Source organism: Thunnus thynnus, chromosome 21 (assembly GCF_963924715.1).
Source record: "Thunnus thynnus chromosome 21, fThuThy2.1, whole genome shotgun sequence".
In the NCBI taxonomy this organism is placed as follows: domain Eukaryota; kingdom Metazoa; phylum Chordata; class Actinopteri; order Scombriformes; family Scombridae; genus Thunnus; species Thunnus thynnus.
Genome location: NC_089537.1, coordinates 15809330 through 15829831, shown reverse-complemented (window position 1 = coordinate 15829831; position 20502 = coordinate 15809330). Strand labels below are relative to the sequence as shown.

Genomic DNA, 20502 nt, shown 5'->3' with positions numbered 1-20502 from the left:
ACACATTCCAATGTGTATGAACACCAGCCCCCATTCTGTTGCACATTGTGGACATGTTCTGTTCTACCCACATATGACATGTATTTTTCTTTTGACGTAAAATAAATTTTGCGGTTCCTTTAGCTGCTGTCTCAGGGTTTTGGCTGTCACACAGCAGCAATTGGCTTTCTGACACAATTTACATACAGCAGTTTACCTAGGAGGTAGTCTGTGGGTTTACCAGATAATTTTTTAATCCTCAAATTATTGAAACCAGAGCCCAAACTAGGTTAATTTGGTCCACAATATATCAAACACTGGTGTGGGTGAATCGTGCCATCACAGTTTGTGCTAAGTGGCCTGGAAAATATAGAGGTTGTGTTTGTATGTTATGAAATAGCTACTGGTCCTTGGTTTGTGGAGTACCACTTGTGTCTGCACCAGGTTTCTGCTCGGTAGCGCTCTGCTACAGTTGTTTGTTGTTTTTTGTTTACTCTCCTCTTTCTCTTCACACCAGCACCGACTGGTATCTCCGCTGGGGGCATATGGCTTTAATGTGCCTGTATGACTGTGTTTGAACTGCCTTGATATTGGTTTGGTAGCCCCTACAAGAGTAATGGTAAACCCTTAAAAATAATACCGTGTTGGCAGGATGCAGGTTCACAGAATACAAATTAGTTCATAGTCCTTGCTCTGCGTAGTCCCAGAGTAGCTCTGCCAGGCTGCTCCCCTTCTTTATCAGACGTGTAAGTGTCAGGAACCTCGGCCAACAAAATTAACACCAGTGCATACAGAACAGTCATGTATATATTAAATATAACTCTTAAATTTTGATGTTTAGGAATCATTTTTAAGGAAAGATTCTAAAATCCAATTAATAAATGAAACTAATAATATGGAAATAGTATTACTGCAACAATCCTTACACTTCATGGGATGGAGCTGTTGGGACACTGATGTACACTTTCTTGGCCCAGCCATCATGACATCTGTAAACATCTTTACTGGTCAAAAGGATCTTTCGCGTTGATGCCCTTTCCAACCCTCTACCAATTTGAAAAACCAATTGTGTTCTGTTACATTTTAAACACTTTGCCTTTACTTCCAACTTCCTTCCTCCCTTCCTCTCTCCTTTCTTCTCTCCTTTCCTCCACCCCTACCGTCCCTCCCTCGCTCCCCCTTTTCTAGCAGCCGCCCCCACCAGAGGATGTGCCCCCGCGGCCCAAATCTGGTAACGTTCAGCAAAGGCTGCAAACACTGCGGATTGCCACGCGCTTTTACTGCGCCATGAAACACGTAAGAGATGTAAGAGAACCAGGGCTCATATACCAGGCATGATCTATTTAACCAATCTTATTTTATTGTTATTTTTTTTGTACGGCCAAGCATTTTCTTTTTCTCGTCTCCTCCAGGCTGATACACTGTTATTTAAAGGCCATATTTTGCACACTTGTCATCCATTTAAAGTCACTGTATGCTCAACTTGTCAGCAAGTCCAGTTTTAGTTTTGCCAGACAGTTCATTTTTGTTGCCACCATTCACTCAACGGCACCAACATGTGTTTGAAACACTGGAGAGCAAGAGGTGGAAGAGTAAGGCGACAGCTTGAATGGGAAGGACCAACTGTGTGGTCAGAATGACAACAGTAAACAGTGATTGAAAGAGCAATTAAATACAAAGACGTTCCATTGCAGGAAAGATGATGTATTTTAGACGGAGAACTCGCTTTGTTTGCATTTTTATTCCCAATTAAAGACAGAAATTGTCAGGCAGAGTCACAATATTCTTAGTTACACAAAATTTTACAATGTTTCTGTTCACAAATTGATGAGCAGACAGTGTTAACTGACCTGTGTAGACTTACCACTGCCAGGAATAAAAACTGAAGAGTACACATTTTGATTTGTCATCTAAACTAGTCAAGCATATGATGCATAAAACCTGTAACTTAAAAGCATTACAGTGCAGATGAGATTTCCTGACTCTGTGTTCTGCACCCCCACTGCTGCCAAAACACTTTGTTTTGTGAAATAACATTTATCTGGCAGTCGATGAGTAGTTGCCTTAGTTAAAAGCTCATGTAAGCGATGAGTCAGTTGTAAGGCTTTATTTATTTATTTATTTATTTATTTAAAGCTGTACAGTATGCGCCGGATGTCTGCCCAAAGGCAGTGTGACTCTGGTTAGTATTCTTTATGTCCATAAGCTTCTGAGATAAGAAGTATTTTGTAAGCAGTTGGTATTGTTGGCATCCCCGGGTGAGTATGGCAATTATTCTGCCTCAGTTTGTTTCTAATTTTGGGGGATACTGACTGTTGTTTCCGAAAAATTGTCCAGCACACGACTGCCAACTGAATGTTCAAGTTCAAGGAAACAGAAAAAAAAAAGAACTATTTGAATCACATTTTATTTATTTTTTATGCCCACTCACCAGTAATACTCTTGAACTCTTCTGTTTTCAAGAGAAAGTCGTACTCTTACACACCCAAACAGTTAATTATCCATAAATAATATACACTGTGTGCTCACATTTAATAATTCTGACTAAACACATGAAGTGCTTGATTCATGTCACCCTGCATGTTGAAGTGGTTGATATGAATCAGCTTAGTTTGCTAGTAACTTATCAGAGTATTGCATCACAATTCCACATAAATAAGAAGTTAAGAGACAATCACTGTTTTTTTATGAATAGTAATAAACAGTTCAGATGAATTCTGCTATGATGTGTTACAGCCACAGCTTATAATTTATAAATTGCATATCACTGATGTTGAACCTGCTAGTTTGATATTATTACCACCTGTCAACATCAGTAGGCATACCATCAGTGAGCATACCACAGATCCCACAGAAAGGCATTGTTGTCCTGAGAGAGCAAGACACCTGTATGTTGTCTAAGGCCAAGATTAATTTTCCATCCAACGGAGAAATTCACCTGTCACACAGCTTCACAAAGCTCATCAACAACCCACCTTTTCCTCCTGCCTCTAATATATCCTACTGTGTTTCTACTTACTACCTCAGTGTAGTGCACCACTTAAGAGTCAGTCATTTCAATGCAGTCGGTATAATAGAGAAACTCAACGACAGGTCAACTGAATCCTATGCGTGCCTGAAAGAAAGCAGAAGATGTCATGAACCGGTTTGAAAGGCTGAGAATGGAAGGCAGGGAAATAAAGACAGATAAAAATGGATGCGTAGTAAAAGTTGAAAGGCTTGACGAGGCTGCAGAATGCTCTCAGGTTGTCCACTCTGCAGTCAGCTTTACGTTTCGTCCACATTTACCTTTCTGTCGCATCTATATCCAGTCGACCCAGTTGTACATCTCATTTATTGCAAATTGGAGGTCTATGTCTGTATGTATATGTGCTCAAATGTCCTATTTTGTGAGATGTATTCGTGTTCTGTGTAAAGGTGTATTCTGTATGTGTATGTATGTGTCAGTGTGTGTCGTCCGAGCTCATTTCTACAGCTACAAAGTGCTGTTATGTGTTGCTGCTCTTCTCCTGCTGCCATAGAAACACTGTAGTAGCTAAACTGCTGCTGCTGCTGCCCTGTTACTTCATTTCCTGCTCTCTTTTTTCCTCAGTGACTCAGAATTAGGCCCCGTCTCTCCTCACATAGCACTTCTTCCCCCTACAGGCTGCTGGCAGTCTTGCAGCAGCCTGGTTTAGAAGGACATTCATCCCAGTTGACAGACACTTAAATAGGAAACTCTTTCATTATGCTTGTACGCTGAAGAGTGGGAATCCGTCGCAAAGATGCGTTTGCTTTAGAGAGTTTATATTACATGCAAAAACAACTTGGGTTCTGAAAAGCATCTCACAAGTTGGTTTAATCTCCCTCAAGCAGGAAATATTCTATTATCATACTGACGAGAACCGATGCTTTTCAGAGTCCATCCCAGTGCCAACGAGGACGTTTCATGGCTTCGAGTTAAACGTCCTCTTTCTCATGACACAAAGTGTACTGATCTAACAGATGCTTTTTTAAAAAAAAAAAACGGTCTAAGCTTCTGTGTACAGAAAAACACAGAAAAGATATGAGCTTGATAATAATGCATCAGCTGGATCTGTACCCTGCTGTCAGCATGCTGCATGTACTGTATTACACAGTCAAATCATATAGCTTGGTAAGGAGGTAAGCCTTGGTTTGTACAGACTGCCTGTACACAGTTGCCAACTCCTTTTAGCAGTAATGTGTGTATATATATATATTTATATAGTATTTGGCTGAATCTGAGACAGGCTTATCTAACAAACCACAGGTTCAAAGCCTCATTTATGTCTGTGGGGTGTTTCAACATGCAGGATTGTCTTCTCAGGGAGATACATTTAAAAAGCCTGTTGATGACTAATTTCTAAGATTAGAAATCAATCTCTGTCATGCATTTTGAAATACACCTTGATTCTGATAGTTGAACAAGACAACTAGTTCTATTTAATCACATCTACAGTATATTAGATTGTTAATGTTTTTAATTATTCTGGGGAAAAAGGATGAAGAACCCTGATGCTGGTGTTGCTGTTTTTAGTTAATGTTATGTTGCTACTGCAGTATTTGACCCTAATACCAAATATCCCAAACTATAAATAAATATATTGAAACTGTGATTTCAATTAGTTCAAAAGAAATAAGAAATGTGTATATATATGTAGTGTTTTTAATGTTTTACATGTGAGTGGTTGAACTGATATTTATGTACACGCTCTCATCCTCTTAAAGGAAGAGTGACACTTGATTTAAGCACCAGAATTCTGTCACATTTTTTCCCAGGTCCGCTGCATCTTTCAGGTTTGAACTGTCTTGTCTTGTTTTATGCTTTTTGACTGTTGTTTATCTGGTTGCTAATCTCCAATACTAATGGGCAGGCCAAGGAGCTGCCCACCTACAAGGACAATGACTTCATCAATGATGGGCAAAAGATCTACATCGACGACGAAAACAAGAAAATGTTCCTGGAGAAGCTTAGGAAAGATGTAGAGGTATGTATTCAACATAAGATATGATCAAAAATGTAGGCTTTATATTTGATCACTGTAAAGAGTTCAACACTAACATCATTAATATTTATTTGTTGGGTTGATTTACAGTTTAGCAATCCATAGTGCACTCATGGTGGTGTCAGTAGCTTTTGATGAAGATGTAGGTTTTCCCTCCATCCTACTCTTTCCTCCCTCCCTCCTTAAACCCTCGTGCTTCTCCAATCTCCACGCTTGCCTCCCATTCTTACTACTCGCCTAACTTCTACCACCGTTCTCAGTTCCTGGCGCAGCTGAAGCTCATGGACTACAGTCTGCTGGTGGGGATCCACGATGTGGAGCGAGCAGAGCAGGAAGAGGTAGAGAGCGAGGACAATGAGGCGGAAGAGGAGGGCGAGAGTGATGGAGGGGGCGTCGGGACCCCCCCTGACAGTCCTAGCAACACCCTGGACAGCAGCAAGCCTCTGTCACCCGGAGAATTTGATCCTACCATTGACGTCTACGCCATCAAAAGCAATGAAAGTGAGTGTCCAGCTGCAGCCATTGTATTGTGAGGGTTGTATTCAACAGCTACATAATAAATGCAGTACTAAGAGCTCCCCCTGCTGGGCTTTTATTGTACTTGTCAGACTTGCTGCTTTAAAAAGAGTGCGTTGGTTTTGAACTACAGGTGCTCCCAGGAAGGAGGTTTACTTCATGGCCGTCATAGACATCCTGCAGCATTATGATGCCAAGAAGAAAGCCGCCCACGCTGCCAAGACTGTCAAACACGGGGTATGAAGCCGCTATATTTCAAACAGTAATGCGAATAAATAAAAATACTGATGAGAATAAAACTGAATCACAAGGCAAATACATAGTCGTCTCTGTTTCTCTCCGCAGGCCGGAGCTGAAATCTCCACAGTGAACCCAGAGCAGTACTCCAAGAGGTTTTACGATTTCATCACCACTATCCTGTCATAGCCCCCAGGAACAACAGGAGGCACAGAGGCACATGGGAAAGGGAGGGCAAGCGGGGAGTAGGGTGGAGAAGATACGTGATGGAGAGAAAAAGAAAAAAAAAAAAAAAAAAACATCGAGAGGCTGAATTAAAAAGGTGCTGTGATGGCTTCGTATCACTCTCTCCCTCATGCGTTCTCCTCATCCCTCCCTGTTTGTTCCTCTTTCTCTTTCAGCGGGGTGCCACGCTCTGCAGCTAAAAACAAAAAACAAAAAAAAAAAAACCATCATTCGTTTACATTTAACCTCTCCTCTGTTGAGTTGTGTTCATGTGTTACATTGGATGATAAGGGTGTTGAAAGCAAGTGTCCAATTCATTGCGTTTTTTTTTTTTTTTTTTTTTAATATGATTTGTTTTTGTCTGTATGGTTGTTTATGTGGAAATATGGCTTTTTTTTATTGCCTCTAACACAACATACAACACCCTGCATTGTTCAAGTTGATGTTTGTGTACGTCTTTCATTAATGATGTTCAGGGGGAGGTTGGGGAAGATATGTTGTGGTATAAGTGTGAGAGGTCAAGGGGACGGCTGAGCGGGACGTTAAGAGGAAGTTTATGTTGAGCCTCGCCTAATGCAATTGCTTAATGTCAGGGAGTAGGAAGCAGTCTTCCAATAGGCCAACAGCCAGACCCCCCACCCCCCTCCCCACCCCACACAAATGCTATACAAGTCCTCAGCCAAACAAATCTTCCCACTCGGGCTCCTCCTCCATCACTCACCCTTCAGACCATTCCCCTTCTTCCCATGTTCTTCATGTACAGTGAATGGCTTGAGCTTCTGGGTCATCCTCTTGCCACACATTTCTCATCAGCTGAGATGAGTTCACTTGTTGCGGTAAATTATAACGCTTGTTTAGGGGCACTAGTTGCACCTCTGTGTCGCTCAGTGCTTTGTTGTGATATACAGTGATTAAGAGTGATTAAGGGAAGCAAGGAGAAGAAGAGGGATTCAAGTGCACAATTTCTCTTTGGTGTCATTTACTTGCATTCATTCTGAATAATTTGGGCATTGTTATGTAGTCTGGTTTCTGTTCCTGTGGCAGGGAATGACCTCAAAAAGTCTTGTGCGGCTGTAGTGATTCAGAGTAAAAGTCACTCCTTGTTATATCTTTGTTTAGATTGAAACATCAGCAGCCCTTAAGTTTCTGTTGCCATCAGCACCTTATGAGTAAAATCAAAAATGTTGCACTTTTATTTGTCGTTCGAGGTTAGGAGCTCTTGTTCTGTTACATGCGCTGCAACAAAGAGGAAAAGGAGCTTGGCTCTCTTAGAATTGAATCTTAGATGCCTGATCTTAAATCCCGTCTCCTCCACCGTTCTTCACCTGTGAGCACTTCTTACAGATCCGCAGGGATTGGATGGGAAGATTGGATTTACTGCAATATTTGAGCTGCAATATTTGAGCAGGAAAGCAGACGAGTTCTGTTTACAGGGCTTTCTTTCGTAAACTAACCTTTTTCCAATCCTTTTTAGAAGTGCGCCACGGCAGGGGGGCTGTGGTGGATTTTGGGAGCAGGCGACAGCGTGGCCGTGCTTGTGCGTTCAGGGCAGACGGAAGGCAGTTTACCTCCAGCATCGTACCAGCACACACCCAACGCCGGGTGTGTGTGTCAGTGTTCAAAAGTTGTAAAAAGGGGGAAAGGAAAGGGGAAGAGGGAGGTTGGGAAGAGTAGCTACAGATGTAAAGATACATGTTGTAAGTCATTTAGTAACATCAACAGCATCGTTCTCTTCTCTAACCTCAGCTGTGAGTCTGTTATTCATCGTTGTTTGTGTTGTTGTTTTTTTAAAGGTGGTTTATCTGTGTTTGAATCTGGCGGTTTTATGAATTGATGTGGTAATATTTTTTTTTGTTTGTTTCTGTTTGAGATTTTTTTTTTTTTTGTTGTTTTGGTTTTTTTGTATATTTTGCACAAGAGGAAAGGAACCAAATGTTACGAATACGACCCCAATTAGTTGATACGGTCTTAACAAGGGAAATGCAATATACTTGTATGTAAGTGCGAAACGTTGTTGTGCGTGTGATGTTGTGTATCACTTCTGGATAACCAACTAAAACAAGTAAAGTCGTCCTCCTTGACTATTCTTACCCATGCAAAAAGCTTCCATCACAATATGTTTGTGTAGATATCATAGATTATATTCACATTTATATTTTTACATTGGATTTTAGTCATGAGATATAGCTGTATTTAAAAAAAAAAAAAGGAGCCACCCTTGGGAGTGAATGATGGTGCTGTGGTAAATGAAGAATGATACTGCTTGAATTTATACAATGCTTACTATAGGTGTACTTAAGTCAAAAGTCATAAAAAAAAAAAAAAAAAACTTGCATGTCACAGGAATTCCTTTCCCCTCTCTAGTCGGTGTTGTTCAGGTTCTCTTTGTGTCCCCACACTTTAACCAGATTTGTGAGCTGTTCAGCGTAATAGTCCCTACCATGCTTTAAATAAGTGTTTTCATTGTATACACTGTGCAAGATGTGTGCCTTTATACTCCGAAATTATTTAATTTTTATATTTTGTAATCTTTTTTTTTTAAAACAAAGGTAAAAGGTTATTTTAATAATAGGGTGTTTACTTTGACATGCATTATTCCCGACTTTATTTTCAACCCTTCGTCCACTCCAGCGCCTCTGTATTTAGACTCGTTCATGTTATCCAGTCAGTTCAATGTTAAACCATTCTAATGATTGTGTTTTAACCAATAAAAAAAAAAAAAAGGTGAATAGCTGTGTTAAATTTCCAGATGGTGGATCGCTTCCGATTCTGTAGATTCAAATCCATCATTCTGAATATTCAGTGTGTACGGGCGACCCTTACCCTCCTCCTCCTCAGAGCGAGGGCGGCGTCTGTGCTCATGTTACTCCCTTGTTCAGTCACGCTGGTCCTGCCTTTTTTTAAAGAATGTGTGTGTGTGGATGTGCAATCGTGGAGTGTGTGTGTGTGTGTATGTGTGTGTCGTGATTGTATTTTGTTGTGTTCGTCCTCGCTAACTGACCCCCACCTCAGGAGACTGTCATCTTCATCACATTTACCCACTAACCACAGATGCAGTCACATTTCAGGATTTTTTTTTTTTTAAATATGTATTTTTTTTTTAATGTTTGTCCAAGATTTCACTTACTCCTGTTCATTTCTGACACAGATTTCTGTTCTTGTGCTTCACATCTTTTAAAGTTCTCCCATCAGCCTGCTTGTTATCAGGGAGGTTATCAGCTGATAGTTCATCCTGAGTCAGTGGTTCGTTGATATTTCTGTGTTCTTTCTCTATAAATGGGCTGTTTTGTTTCTGTTGTCACATATAGCTCATACTGTACATAGGTTGCTCAGTTTGGCCCTGCAGGCTTCCGTGTAGTCAGACTTAAGCAAGTGTAGAAAACAGAGCAGTGCATGCTGGGAGAGTGAGTTTTTTTTTTTGTTTTTGTTTTGTTTTGTTTTTGTTTTTTTGTTTTGAGGAATATTAACTCTGGATGTCGTGTTAGGAAGGTGTAATGGCAGACTTAAACAGATGCAAATTAAACACATATGCCCTGCTGCTGTACCTTGAAATTAATCCTTGCTTCATCCACCAGTCAACCTGCTGCACCATTAACTTGCCAAAAGCGTCTTTCAGCAGTCAAAACCTCCCCACATGAGCTTGAAGAACATTGTGTATCATATAATGTGTCTGTTTGTTTGAACTCAATTTGTTGTTTTGTTTTTTTTTTTGTTGAGTTTTTTTCGACGTTTACTGGGAGAGAGCGAGGTGCATCATTCATATGTGAACTTGTCCAAAGTTATGGGGAAACAGCCCTGTGTTCATGTGGTTTATCAAGTGTTAAGGGAAAATTAAATTGTAAATGAGCAGAGGCCAGGCAAGATCTGCAGAGCTTGGAAAATGTCCTTTTTTTTCCTTTTAGGCCTTATGATCTAAAATCAACAAATCTTTGAGGAGAAAGTGGTCAAAACTAATCGAATCTGTAGAGTTTGCATGCAAATGTCAAAATAAAAGGCCAGGAAAAAAAAAAACCTTGCAGATTGTGCTTCGGTCTCTCAACAGCCCCGAGTACTTATAGCAGTGGTTATAGCATTACTGTGTGTGTATGTGTGAATGTGTGTGTTTATTGCTGTTCGACAATGGTCGGTGAGAGTTCCCTTTCAGTGGCACAGAGGCCAAAATGATGTTGTATGTTTATTGTTCTTCACATTTAATGATGATGATGATGATGATAATAATACACTCCATTCCATAAGCGTTCACTCAAACCAATTAAAGCACTTGTTCTGCTTAACTCAAGTCTACCTTGAATGGTTTGTTTTTTTGTTCCATATTTATTTCTTCTCTTTTTTTTTTTAAGAAAAAAAAAAACCCGTTTTGTTTTATATATAATCCTGTTTCTCTATATTTGAGCTGACATGTCGCACAGACGTCTTTCATGAAAATAAGAACTGACATCCAAAACGCAACAACACGAACAGTTCAAGAAAAGGAGCTTTGCAGAATTTAATTGTCAGTTTCTTTCGTTTCTGTTTAGAAAACTAGAGCCATACTGGGATTATGTTTTTTTTAGATTATTATCCTCATAGTTAGCCTGCTGTTGCCTCTGTTGTGATTAAATGCAATTTTATCTACATTTGAAGTAATAACTGAATTTAAGTTTATAAAAATAAATACAGAAAAAGCCTGAAAGATGACGAACGATAACGAAATACGTCAGTGTTGAGAAAAAAAAAACGCTTTCTGTCTTTTCCTTACTTTTCTTTTGTATTTTATTTTTTATTTATTTATTTACTTATTTGACGAGCTCATGGATAATGATAGAACAAAAAAAGAGTGGTGCAAACGAGGCCTGTAGCAGTCATGATCACCACAAGAGGAGCCACGCTTACAGGCAGATATGCAGATTTGCATCCACACTGGATTATAGCTGCGTAAAAAAGCAGCATAAATCGTAATTCGTTACCGCCATTGTAATCGCCAGAATCATTTTACTTTGCTTCATGTGCAAACTTGAATTTTGCAATAAAAAAAAAGATCATAATAATTAGAATGTGGCGACATGATAATAACAACCAGATGGATAATTGAATGTGATCATTGGGAGGCGAACAGTAAAATGCTGTTTCTGCATCAGGATAACAAACACGTTTAATTTAAAATGTGAAGGAGAGTTTGGAGAAGGAAAAACGTTAAATGTCAGAATAATGTCATGTTTTCTACTCAAAGTGACTGAATAGCAAATAGCTCATATGTCCCTTCAAATGTCATGAATATGAATGATTAAAGCTCCATACAAACTCTTCATTGACAGTATTTTCAAATATTTGGAATATTTTATTTAGCTTGTCTCATTTCGACTAAAGACATCTTTCATCAATTTGTAATCACTCAAACTCACTGGAAATGTCAAATTCAGTCAAACTGCATCAGCTCAGTTCAACAGAAAAATGCTTTAATGTTATATTCAGGATAACACTGCTGACAAAGAATGATTTTTTTTTTCTTAAAATATTCTGGCTACACGTTTACATCAGTATTTCCCCAAATTATTTTTCCCATTTTGAGCTCAATGCTGTTTAAACTATTGTGTGTACAACATGTTTTTCACCATTCAGGAGAAATTCAACCAGCAGCTGATCTGTAAAGTCTGAGTTGCTTTTAGATTATTTCTCATCGCCAGTACGCACGAAAATTCACTGTTTGAACATTTTAGTTATTTTGGAATAATCCCAATTTTTATCAGTCTATTAAGCTATAGCCTAATAATATTTTTGTATTTAATGAATGCATTGCGTGCCTTAATATTTGGATTTTATTCAATGTTCACACATTGTCTACATTAGAATAGAGTTCATTTTCCTTGTTTTGCACAGACAAATAAGGAAAAATAAGATTATGTTCCATCCTGTTTTGCTTTGTTTATGTGTTTAATATTAAATGTATGTCATTTTTCATTTATTATATATCTAAATAAAGGTAGCAATTATTGGCTATATAGGTTATTTGTTTATAATGATACAATCTCTGTATTTATTGATTTAATTAGTCAGGACAGTTTCAAAAGGAGCCGCCCAGTTTTTGTAAAACCTGTTTAGTTCGCTATGAATAAATTTAAAGTTGAAAGTGTACAACCTGCACAATATAACTATACTAAAATAAAATAAAAAAAATGGTGAATATAAACTCCGATTTTTAGAGAGGAGGAGCTGGCGGCAGCTGCAGCAGCAACACGTTCAGATCTCCCTGCGGTAAGAGAGGCGGAGGCTGCAGCGAGCAGAGACAACCCAGCAGACAATAAACAAAGAGAGGCTCGCCATGTGCGCTGCAGCTGCTGCACGCACGTACACACACACAATCACTCACACACATACACACACACACACACACATACACAATCACACACACACAAAGCTGAGCCGCAGTGAGGGGTCATGGCCGCCAGGGGGCACTCTGACCCCTGCAACCACAGCTGAGGCAGAGAGATTCATTACATCAGGTATTTGTTTTTTTTCCTTCGTTATAAAAATGGAAACCCGAGCGATGTAAAATAAAATAAACATCTCAAATCACGTTTTATAGAAGAGCTGTCTGTTTTCCGACACGTGTACGGGCTGGAAATGCCTATTTGTGAGTTACAGTGTAGTCTTCTGGTAAAGGAAGCTGGTTTTAAACAAGTGGACACAGGTTCAAATCCATGTGTCAGCAAGCATCCAGCCTGCTGACGTGTCTCTGAGCAACACACTAACCGCCTACCACCTTCAGAGCTGCTGCTCTGTCACTGAATCTGACCTTTGACCTCTTAATGACACCAGATTCAGTGACATAAGAGTGCAGATTGATTAGATAATACGGTTGTTCCTCTCCTCACCTCCAGCAGAGGAGTGGGATATAATTTACAGGCGACATTTAATCAAGATGCTGTCCTTTATTATATCTTTTACACAACATATAGAGACCCTACTGCCATATACAGTGCAGTATATATCCTACTCTGCTCTAATACAAGCTGTACATGCAATTACTACTAACATGCATTTAAAGGTGGAAAAAAAGCTGAGCACAAACAAAAGATGAAAAACACTTTACTGTCAAAGCATATATATACGTTACATCTTCATATTAATATTGCAACATGGTGTGTGGTGTGAGCTGGTGTCAGGCTGGCTGGTAGTTCTCCAACCGCTCCAACAAGATGTCTGAGTAGCCAGGAGAGTAGTACCTGGAACAACACACACACACACATACACATACTGTAAATACCTTCCACTGAAGGATAATGGTGGAAAGGACAAGAGAGAGCCTTGAAATAGTGCTGAACTCTGCTTTTTGAATTGTTCTGTTTGCTGGCTTTATTCTTATGTGACCTTGATTATTAATGATCCTGTGGTATTCTTGGACATTTTGCTGAATTTCATTTAGGGTTCTTTTATTAAATGCTACGAAAAAGCAGAGGTTTTAGCTGGCAGTGATAGGAGAGAGAAAAACCAACGTGCACACAGCTGTGTAATGATGTCTGTCTGTACAGTCATGTGATGTGATCAGTCATTCCTTGATTACTGTTTACGTTCCCCACACACAGGGTTCAGATGTCAAATACAGCATGTGTTTAAGCGTGTGTGTTTGCGTGGGCAGGATACCTGACTATCTCTTCAGGGAAACAGCTGTTGATAGAGTTGATGTACTCTTGCAGAGGGGTGCCGGGCTCAGCCTTGATTTCCTGCACTTTCTTTAGTCCCCCGCTGGTCACAAACAGACGGCGAGCCTTGCTGTCATGAGGCAGCACCTTGGAGAGGAGAGGAGAGGAGAGAGAGGAGAGAAACTTTCCTGATCTGAACCATCAAAACTGGAAAAAACTAACATGTTTAACATGTTTTTTGTTTTTTTTTAAAAAGCAGACTTCAGGATTGTGATGCTGGTCATAGAGTCGCTCACCTTGCTGAACTGACAGACAACGTGTTTGAGGATGTTGCTGGGAGCGTCGTAGAGGAGGGGCTCCAGAGCAGGCAGGTAGGTACACTTCTGCAAGATGTTCTTCAGAGCCTTCTTACTCTGAAAAGAAGACACAAGAGGAATGAAACACACTGGTTTTATGCTTCTAAAATAAATGACATTTTCTCTTCATCTCTGTGGCTCAAAAGAGTTTGTTTGGCTTTGATTTCTGTTGTGACACAAAAGGTATTTCAGCACTTCAGCTCACTTTGGTCTGCAGGTCCTCTGAGCTGCTGGCGTCCATGTAGAGCTGCAGCAGCTTGGGAAGCAGGTTGGCTGTGGCCACAGCCTTGGCGTGCTCAGGCGTGTGATGGCCTATCTGGCCGATGGACCAGGCTGTGGCCGCCTTGATGTGATGCTCAGCCTCCTCTGACAGACACAGGCCCAGCTGGGGCACCCCCTGCAGGACAGGAGGGTACACAGCACATCAGGAGGTTGAGTTAATGTGACCTACATACAGGACCTGAAGGAATGTCTCTGGTCGGAGTGGTGGGTTTAGCTGTTAACAACCGCACACACACACACACACGCACACATACACACACACCTTGGAGAGAATAACAGCCATGGCAAGGCTCTCACTGTGAGCTGCCACGTATCCCAGCATCATGATCCCCGGCAGGCGCAGGTTTCCATGGCAATCACCCAGATAGTCGATCACTGCTGCCATGCCGCCACAATTCACAATCACTTGGGACAGCTGGAAACACACACAGACATGTTACCGCGTGTGTATGTGTGTGTGTGATAATCCATAATCGTGCATACGAGTGTGAGTCTGTGCAGTATACCTCTGGTGTGTGTTTGACCACCTCCCTCATCAGGGTGGCGACGTTTTTCCTGACGTACTCATCCGGGTCTCTGAGGCACGCCACCGCTGCGGGGAAGATCTCAGCCTCTATCACCATCTCTGCCAGGCTGACTGAGTGCTTGCTGATCTGGCTGAGGGCCGAGAACACCTGCCTCTGATTGGAGAACAACACTTCTAAAATGACTGCATTGTGTTTTTTACATTTCTAAACCACAGCTGGTACTTTTGCCGGCTGGGTTTGGATTGTACATTATTAAATATGATTGAATTTGCTGTCTTTGTAAATGCTTCTAAAGTTACAAAATCTACCAGTAATCATTGTTTATATTTACCATTTAAACTGCCTGCCACAAAACTTCATTTTCTTAAAGAAATTTAAAGAATTTTTTTCAAGGATGGATGCAACATTTTCTTCAAATTTCACAAGTTTTCAAGGTTTTTTGAAGACTGATGGAAACTTGAGATTTTGTAGCTTGCAGGATCTAAAAAATGTCAACACAATGGCATATTTTAGATGCATCACTATTCTACCATCTTGGTGTGCCTTAAAACACTAACACACAATCTATCATTTTTAACTAGATTTGTAATTTGTACCCAATTTAACTAAAAAAAACTAAAGAAAATTTACACTTGATCATTTTATAATTTACCTTAAATAGAAAATCACCTTATATATACAGTCTAAACATATACTGAAAATTTTTCTTGTTCATGTCCATGAATATTTTCAACTGTTAAGTGTATTTCCAATAAAATTATGTTATAAAAATGATGTTATAAAACTTTAATTTAATTTGTTTAATTTGTTTTCTTCCCAACAAACTACTCACAAATTGCAATGTATTACATGTAATTCAGACAAGGCTTGTTTAAAAGCTGAATGAGGGGGAACTACAGCAGGAAGAATAAATGGCTGCAGAACAATAAGAAGAGATAGATTCCAAATTTCATGTAAAATCCCTGAAGGAAAAAAAAGATTTTTTTTGGTTGGGATCTAATTTTTAAAAATAGAAACAGCTCCACAAATCTGCTGTTAATATAATGCTTGGATAATTAAATCATAAATACATGTGATTTTGAAAGAAAAGCATTTGTTTTGTTATTGTTAAAAACCCTCCTTGATCTTCAATAATCATTCTTTTTACTGAGGTTACATGAATATTTAGGATGCATGCCTTAGTTATTTTTCTCAGGCTTTTTTTCATTTCAGCAGCTGTCAGGCTGTCCTTTGACTGGCCTTACCTTGAGTTTAGCATCTGGATTGAGGATCATCTGTGCCAGATGTGCGATGGCACCGGTTTCAACCACAGTCTGGGCCAGCTCTGGTGTGTGTTTGGCGATGTCACTGAGAGTGGAGGCTGCGATGCGTTTGAGAGCCATCTCAGGCTCCAGAAGACACAACACCAGCAGGGGGACGGCGCCTGCGTCCACCACCGACTGTGACAACACTGCATAGTGACAAGAAGAGGTGGAAAACATGAAAACACACATGTATAAAAGATATGCAAATGCTAGAGTGTAAATGAAAGAGAAGTGTGTGCCCTTTTAAATGTTTTATTCACAGCGCTGTATGGATGTTTATAAATCTTATCATGCCATTAAATTTCTCTCCAATCTAAATGACAGAAATCAGAGCATGTCAGTGTGTGCTCCTTACGTGCATTGTGTCGTGCGATGTAGCCCAGAGCCCAGGCGGCAGCCTCCTTCACCCCGGGGTCAAACTCCTCCAGGCAGAGAACCAGGGCGTCCACCCCCCCTCTAGCCACCACTGCCTGGGACAGCTCAGGGGAGTGTTTGGCCACTGCACGAAGCACAAACGCTGCTGCCTTCTTATAGAACCTCTGCACACAAAAACACAGATATACACATGATTAAATGAGATGAAATAACAACTGAGTTTAAATTGAAACCAGGTTTTTATCATTGAGAGATATAAACTAGTTAGGTTGTTTAGTTATTTGATGATAACCCTGCTATGCAAATGCTGCAATGAAATGACCAAGATTTTCTTTTTGTTTCTTTCTTAAACTTTTCTCTTTTTAAAACAAATTAATTATTTAAACATCTCATGTATTTAACACCCATGTTTTGTTGACATTGCCTTTAATTTCTGATTGTTTCACCCACATAATGCTGTATGTGTATTAGAGTGATAATGAATGTAAAATCAAATATTTTTCTTTTCTTCTGACCTTATCAAGCCCACAAAATAGAAAAGTAGCTACTGATGCTATAACTGTCTTATCTTATCTTATCTTATCTTATCACATTTAAGAACGGTGACAAAACACAGAAATGAATATGAAGTGTTGTTATTACACCAAATAAATAAATATGTTTCTGTCTATAAGCTGTACATATACAAATGCATATTCCTTCTGTATGCCAAAAATATAATTCACAGACAAAAATATATATGCTGTCCTGCATGTTGATGTAACTCATGTTTGTGGTCCATTACAGCCCAGAAAACTGTCACAATCATGGTTATAATCATTAATCTCAGGTTGATAGAACAGTAGCCACTGTGATTTTGTCTACAGGTTTCAGTGGTAGTAAAATAAAATAAATTTGGACATCAAACACTGAATTCTTGTCATATTTGAAATAAGAATGTATTAAATTTGAACTAAATAGTGTCAGATTATTAAAGATGCCCTCCAGACATGTTTTAAGACATGCTGCTTTGGATAATAATTTATGTCTGATATATTTTTTCTGCAAAAAAAAAAGTTTAATTACCTAGTTAAAAATTCTTAAAATTACATCTACTCCTTCTACTCCATTAAAAATCCAGAATCTATGAATATATAAATATATGTAATTTCTAATGTTTTCCTGCTGGACACAAGATGTCTCCTGCTTCACTGTAAAACCCATTTTTCAGTGTTTGTGCACTGGAGGCTTCAAGATTCCAAATCACACTTATGTAAGTTGAATATTGGACCAGGATCTGCTTCCAAAATAGTTGTGATGTCACAAATCGTGCTTGTAGGCCCGCCCCTTCTACTTCAATTTTCACTTTAAACTTTCTACTTTCAGCGGATGAATGTGAAAACAGCCTTCTAGTATCAAACTGCACATACATCATTCTGCACAGTGAAGCTCAAACATCCAACTGAAGGAACAAGAAGAAAAATATATTTTTGAGTAGTGGGGGACTTTAAGATATGAGACTGAAAGGTCCCCTAATAACAAACCCCACTGCCCTTCATTCTGAGCCTCTGAGTGGGCTAAGAGAGCCAAAGAAAAGAGAAAACAAAGGCCTGGTTGCTCTCATGGTAAAGGGCTCTTAGCTTCTGAAGTAGCCCCCAGGCGAACTGCCAAGTTAGCCCAAAACACACTCTCACATTCAGGGGGCTGACCCTGAGGTCCTGCAGGGTGACAGCCTCTGTCTGTCTTTTTCCTCTCTCTCTCTCTCTCTCTCTTTCACACACACACACCAGCCTCCAAAGACTGACAGTATAGTCACTTTCCAGAGGATGAGATACTGACATTCTGCGAGGCCAGAGAGTGGATCAGCTGGGGCAGGATGTCCTCCTTCACCACAGCCTCGGCCAGGTCGTCACTGTGGTCTGCCAGGCGGCCCAGAGCCAGAGCTGCCGTCTGCTGGATGCTGGGAACAACATCCAACATCAAGGGACGCAGCATGGACATCACACCTGCAGGAGAGGAGAGGAGAGGAATAAACTCTGGCGATATGAGTTTAATATAACATAGTTAATGGTTATTATCTGGTTTCTTACCGGCATTTTGAAGGATTTCTATGTTTTGTGGCCTGGCTGCCAGATCAGCAACAGTTTGCACGAACTGCATCCTCGATTTTTGATACTGCTCAAAAGCTGCAGAGCACAAACAGACAGAAAGACAGCGTGGATAACAAGCTGAATCTACTTTTTATGAATCAAAACAACTCATGAATCTCACCTTGAATGATCTGCCGTTGACTCATTGTTACACTGCTGGAAAATTGACTCTTGAATATTTATTTTTCCCTCGTTAATTATCTTCGTCCTCCCAAAAAAACAGTTTGAAGTTATGACAGGATTTAGTGTACTGTTGCTCCTGGCCGTCTCCAGGTTTGGGTTAAGCTAGGTAGTTAGTGTTGTTAAGTGTTGCCGTGGCAACGCACAGGAAGCAGAACGCTCTGTCGCGCCTGCTTCGCCGAAGATCGTCTCCTCTAAAGATGACTCACTCACGGATTTTGCGCGCACATCGCAGACGCTCGTGGTCCCCGGAAAAATGTTCAGTGTGAGAGCTCTGTAGGCTTCCTCATTTTAACAGTTCGCGCCGTCTTTTGTTCCCGCTAAAAAAAACAGACAACTTGCCAGACTTTCACAACATGATTATTCAACACGATTCAAAAGAAAGCAGAACTCGGGCATCTTCTTGTCTAATAAAGTTACGAACTTGATCTCAGTCAGCACTGAGCGGCGCTGCATCCTTCATACTGAAAAAGATTTTTTCCTTTTTTTTTCTAGTTTTGCTTGCTTTGCCTGCTCAAGGAGTTTGTCCTGAAATGACCTGCCTGCCTGCCTGCCTGTGTTAGTTCCTCTTGTTGTTTTCCCAAAGCTCGGCCCTGTTTAAAATGAGTGATAGCCCACATAATCTTTATTAGGAAGGAAACGTGGTCGTTCCAATCATTCAGCCTATCTCCTTTTTCTCATTTTGTAGCCTACTGTATTGTAAGACACAGCTACATCTGTGCTACCACTGCAAACAGAGAATACAATGCAATTATAAAGCCTATATCTGCCAATGGCAATAAAAACATATAAATAAAAATAAGTGAAGTTCGGCACAGGGCCATAACATGACATCATTTTGATCATGTTACCATACAGCTGACTGGCCATGGTGACTAATTTCAGTGCAAGAGTCGGCTGCTGATTTCATTTCTCAAACCCTTTTAAATTGGCTACAATTTAGGTTTCTATATCAGGAAAAAGAAATTTAAAATGTATCTCCTTCAGAGGAAATATTAATCCCAACATCAAATAAGTCTTTCCTGTGTAAACGGAAAGTCTTTCTTGCCAAATGCAATTAGATTGTTATGATTTCACAAGAATCCAGACCTTCTCCATTTTTATTTTATTTAGTGTTTTTTGGGGGTTTTTTAACCGTATTTGTGTGTTTTTTAAATCATGTTGTTTGTTGATACTGTGCTCCAGCTGTTTGTCCTAATCAATAGTTTTAACGTTATTTGGTTAAACCGAAGTTAATTTCTAATTGGATCATTAATCAGATTTTATGTTTGTTTTTTAACTACATATAAATGCGGAATGTTGTTGGTTTCGTTTTAGGTCAATTTCTTTTCTGTCTGTCTTTTTTTTTTTTTTTACCGGAGAGATAATTGACACATTCAAATTAATTGATTGTCATCCAATTAAGTCTTGGAGAACAGTATTTGTTCCCCATCTGTTTCAAATCCGAAAAGGGAATATTTCCCTTGTATTACTTGATGCTTCTGTGTTGTGAGGTAATGAAGCTGAGCCTGTAAAGCCCTGATGTAAAATAAAAATGAAGCCCTTATCAGCTGTTCTCTGCAGTGAGATTAAAGCTCTGTGTGAACATTTACTAATTCAAACTGAATCTGCTTCTACTGGAGAGCTAAATTTGAAATAAAAAAAATCGCCTAGATGAGTGGTTTCAACATCAAAAATGTGTGCATTTTTTATTTTCTTAATTAATTAAATATCCAATTTACAAAAAAAAAAATTGAAATATAAATTTTTAAAAAATGAAAATGTAAT

General features: G+C 39.6%; 2 protein-coding genes across 2 annotated transcripts in view; one reads left to right on the top strand and one right to left on the bottom strand.

The window, feature by feature from the left end:
• The window catches only part of pip4k2aa (phosphatidylinositol-5-phosphate 4-kinase, type II, alpha a), a 30801-nt gene extending 20559 nt beyond the window's left edge, over positions 1-10242 (top strand). Inside the window, exons 7-10 of the mRNA XM_067577666.1 lie at positions 4854-4967; positions 5246-5486; positions 5635-5738; positions 5847-10242. Of these exons, the coding sequence (XP_067433767.1) occupies positions 4854-4967; positions 5246-5486; positions 5635-5738; positions 5847-5927 (540 nt within the window). The 3' untranslated portion in view covers positions 5928-10242. The remainder of the gene's footprint in view (positions 1-4853; positions 4968-5245; positions 5487-5634; positions 5739-5846) is intronic.
• A 2770-nt stretch (positions 10243-13012) lies between these two features.
• Positions 13013-18903, bottom strand: spag6 (sperm associated antigen 6). Its single transcript, XM_067578467.1, has 11 exons — positions 18677-18903; positions 18496-18591; positions 18245-18411; positions 16407-16590; positions 15992-16197; positions 14727-14900; positions 14483-14635; positions 14144-14335; positions 13879-13995; positions 13584-13729; positions 13013-13165 (listed from the first exon to the last, which is right to left on the bottom strand). The coding sequence occupies exons 1-11, from the start codon at positions 18699-18701 to the stop codon at positions 13102-13104; spliced, it is 1524 nt and encodes a 507-aa protein (XP_067434568.1). The 5' UTR covers positions 18702-18903; the 3' UTR covers positions 13013-13101.
• Positions 18904-20502: the final 1599 nt, after the last annotated feature.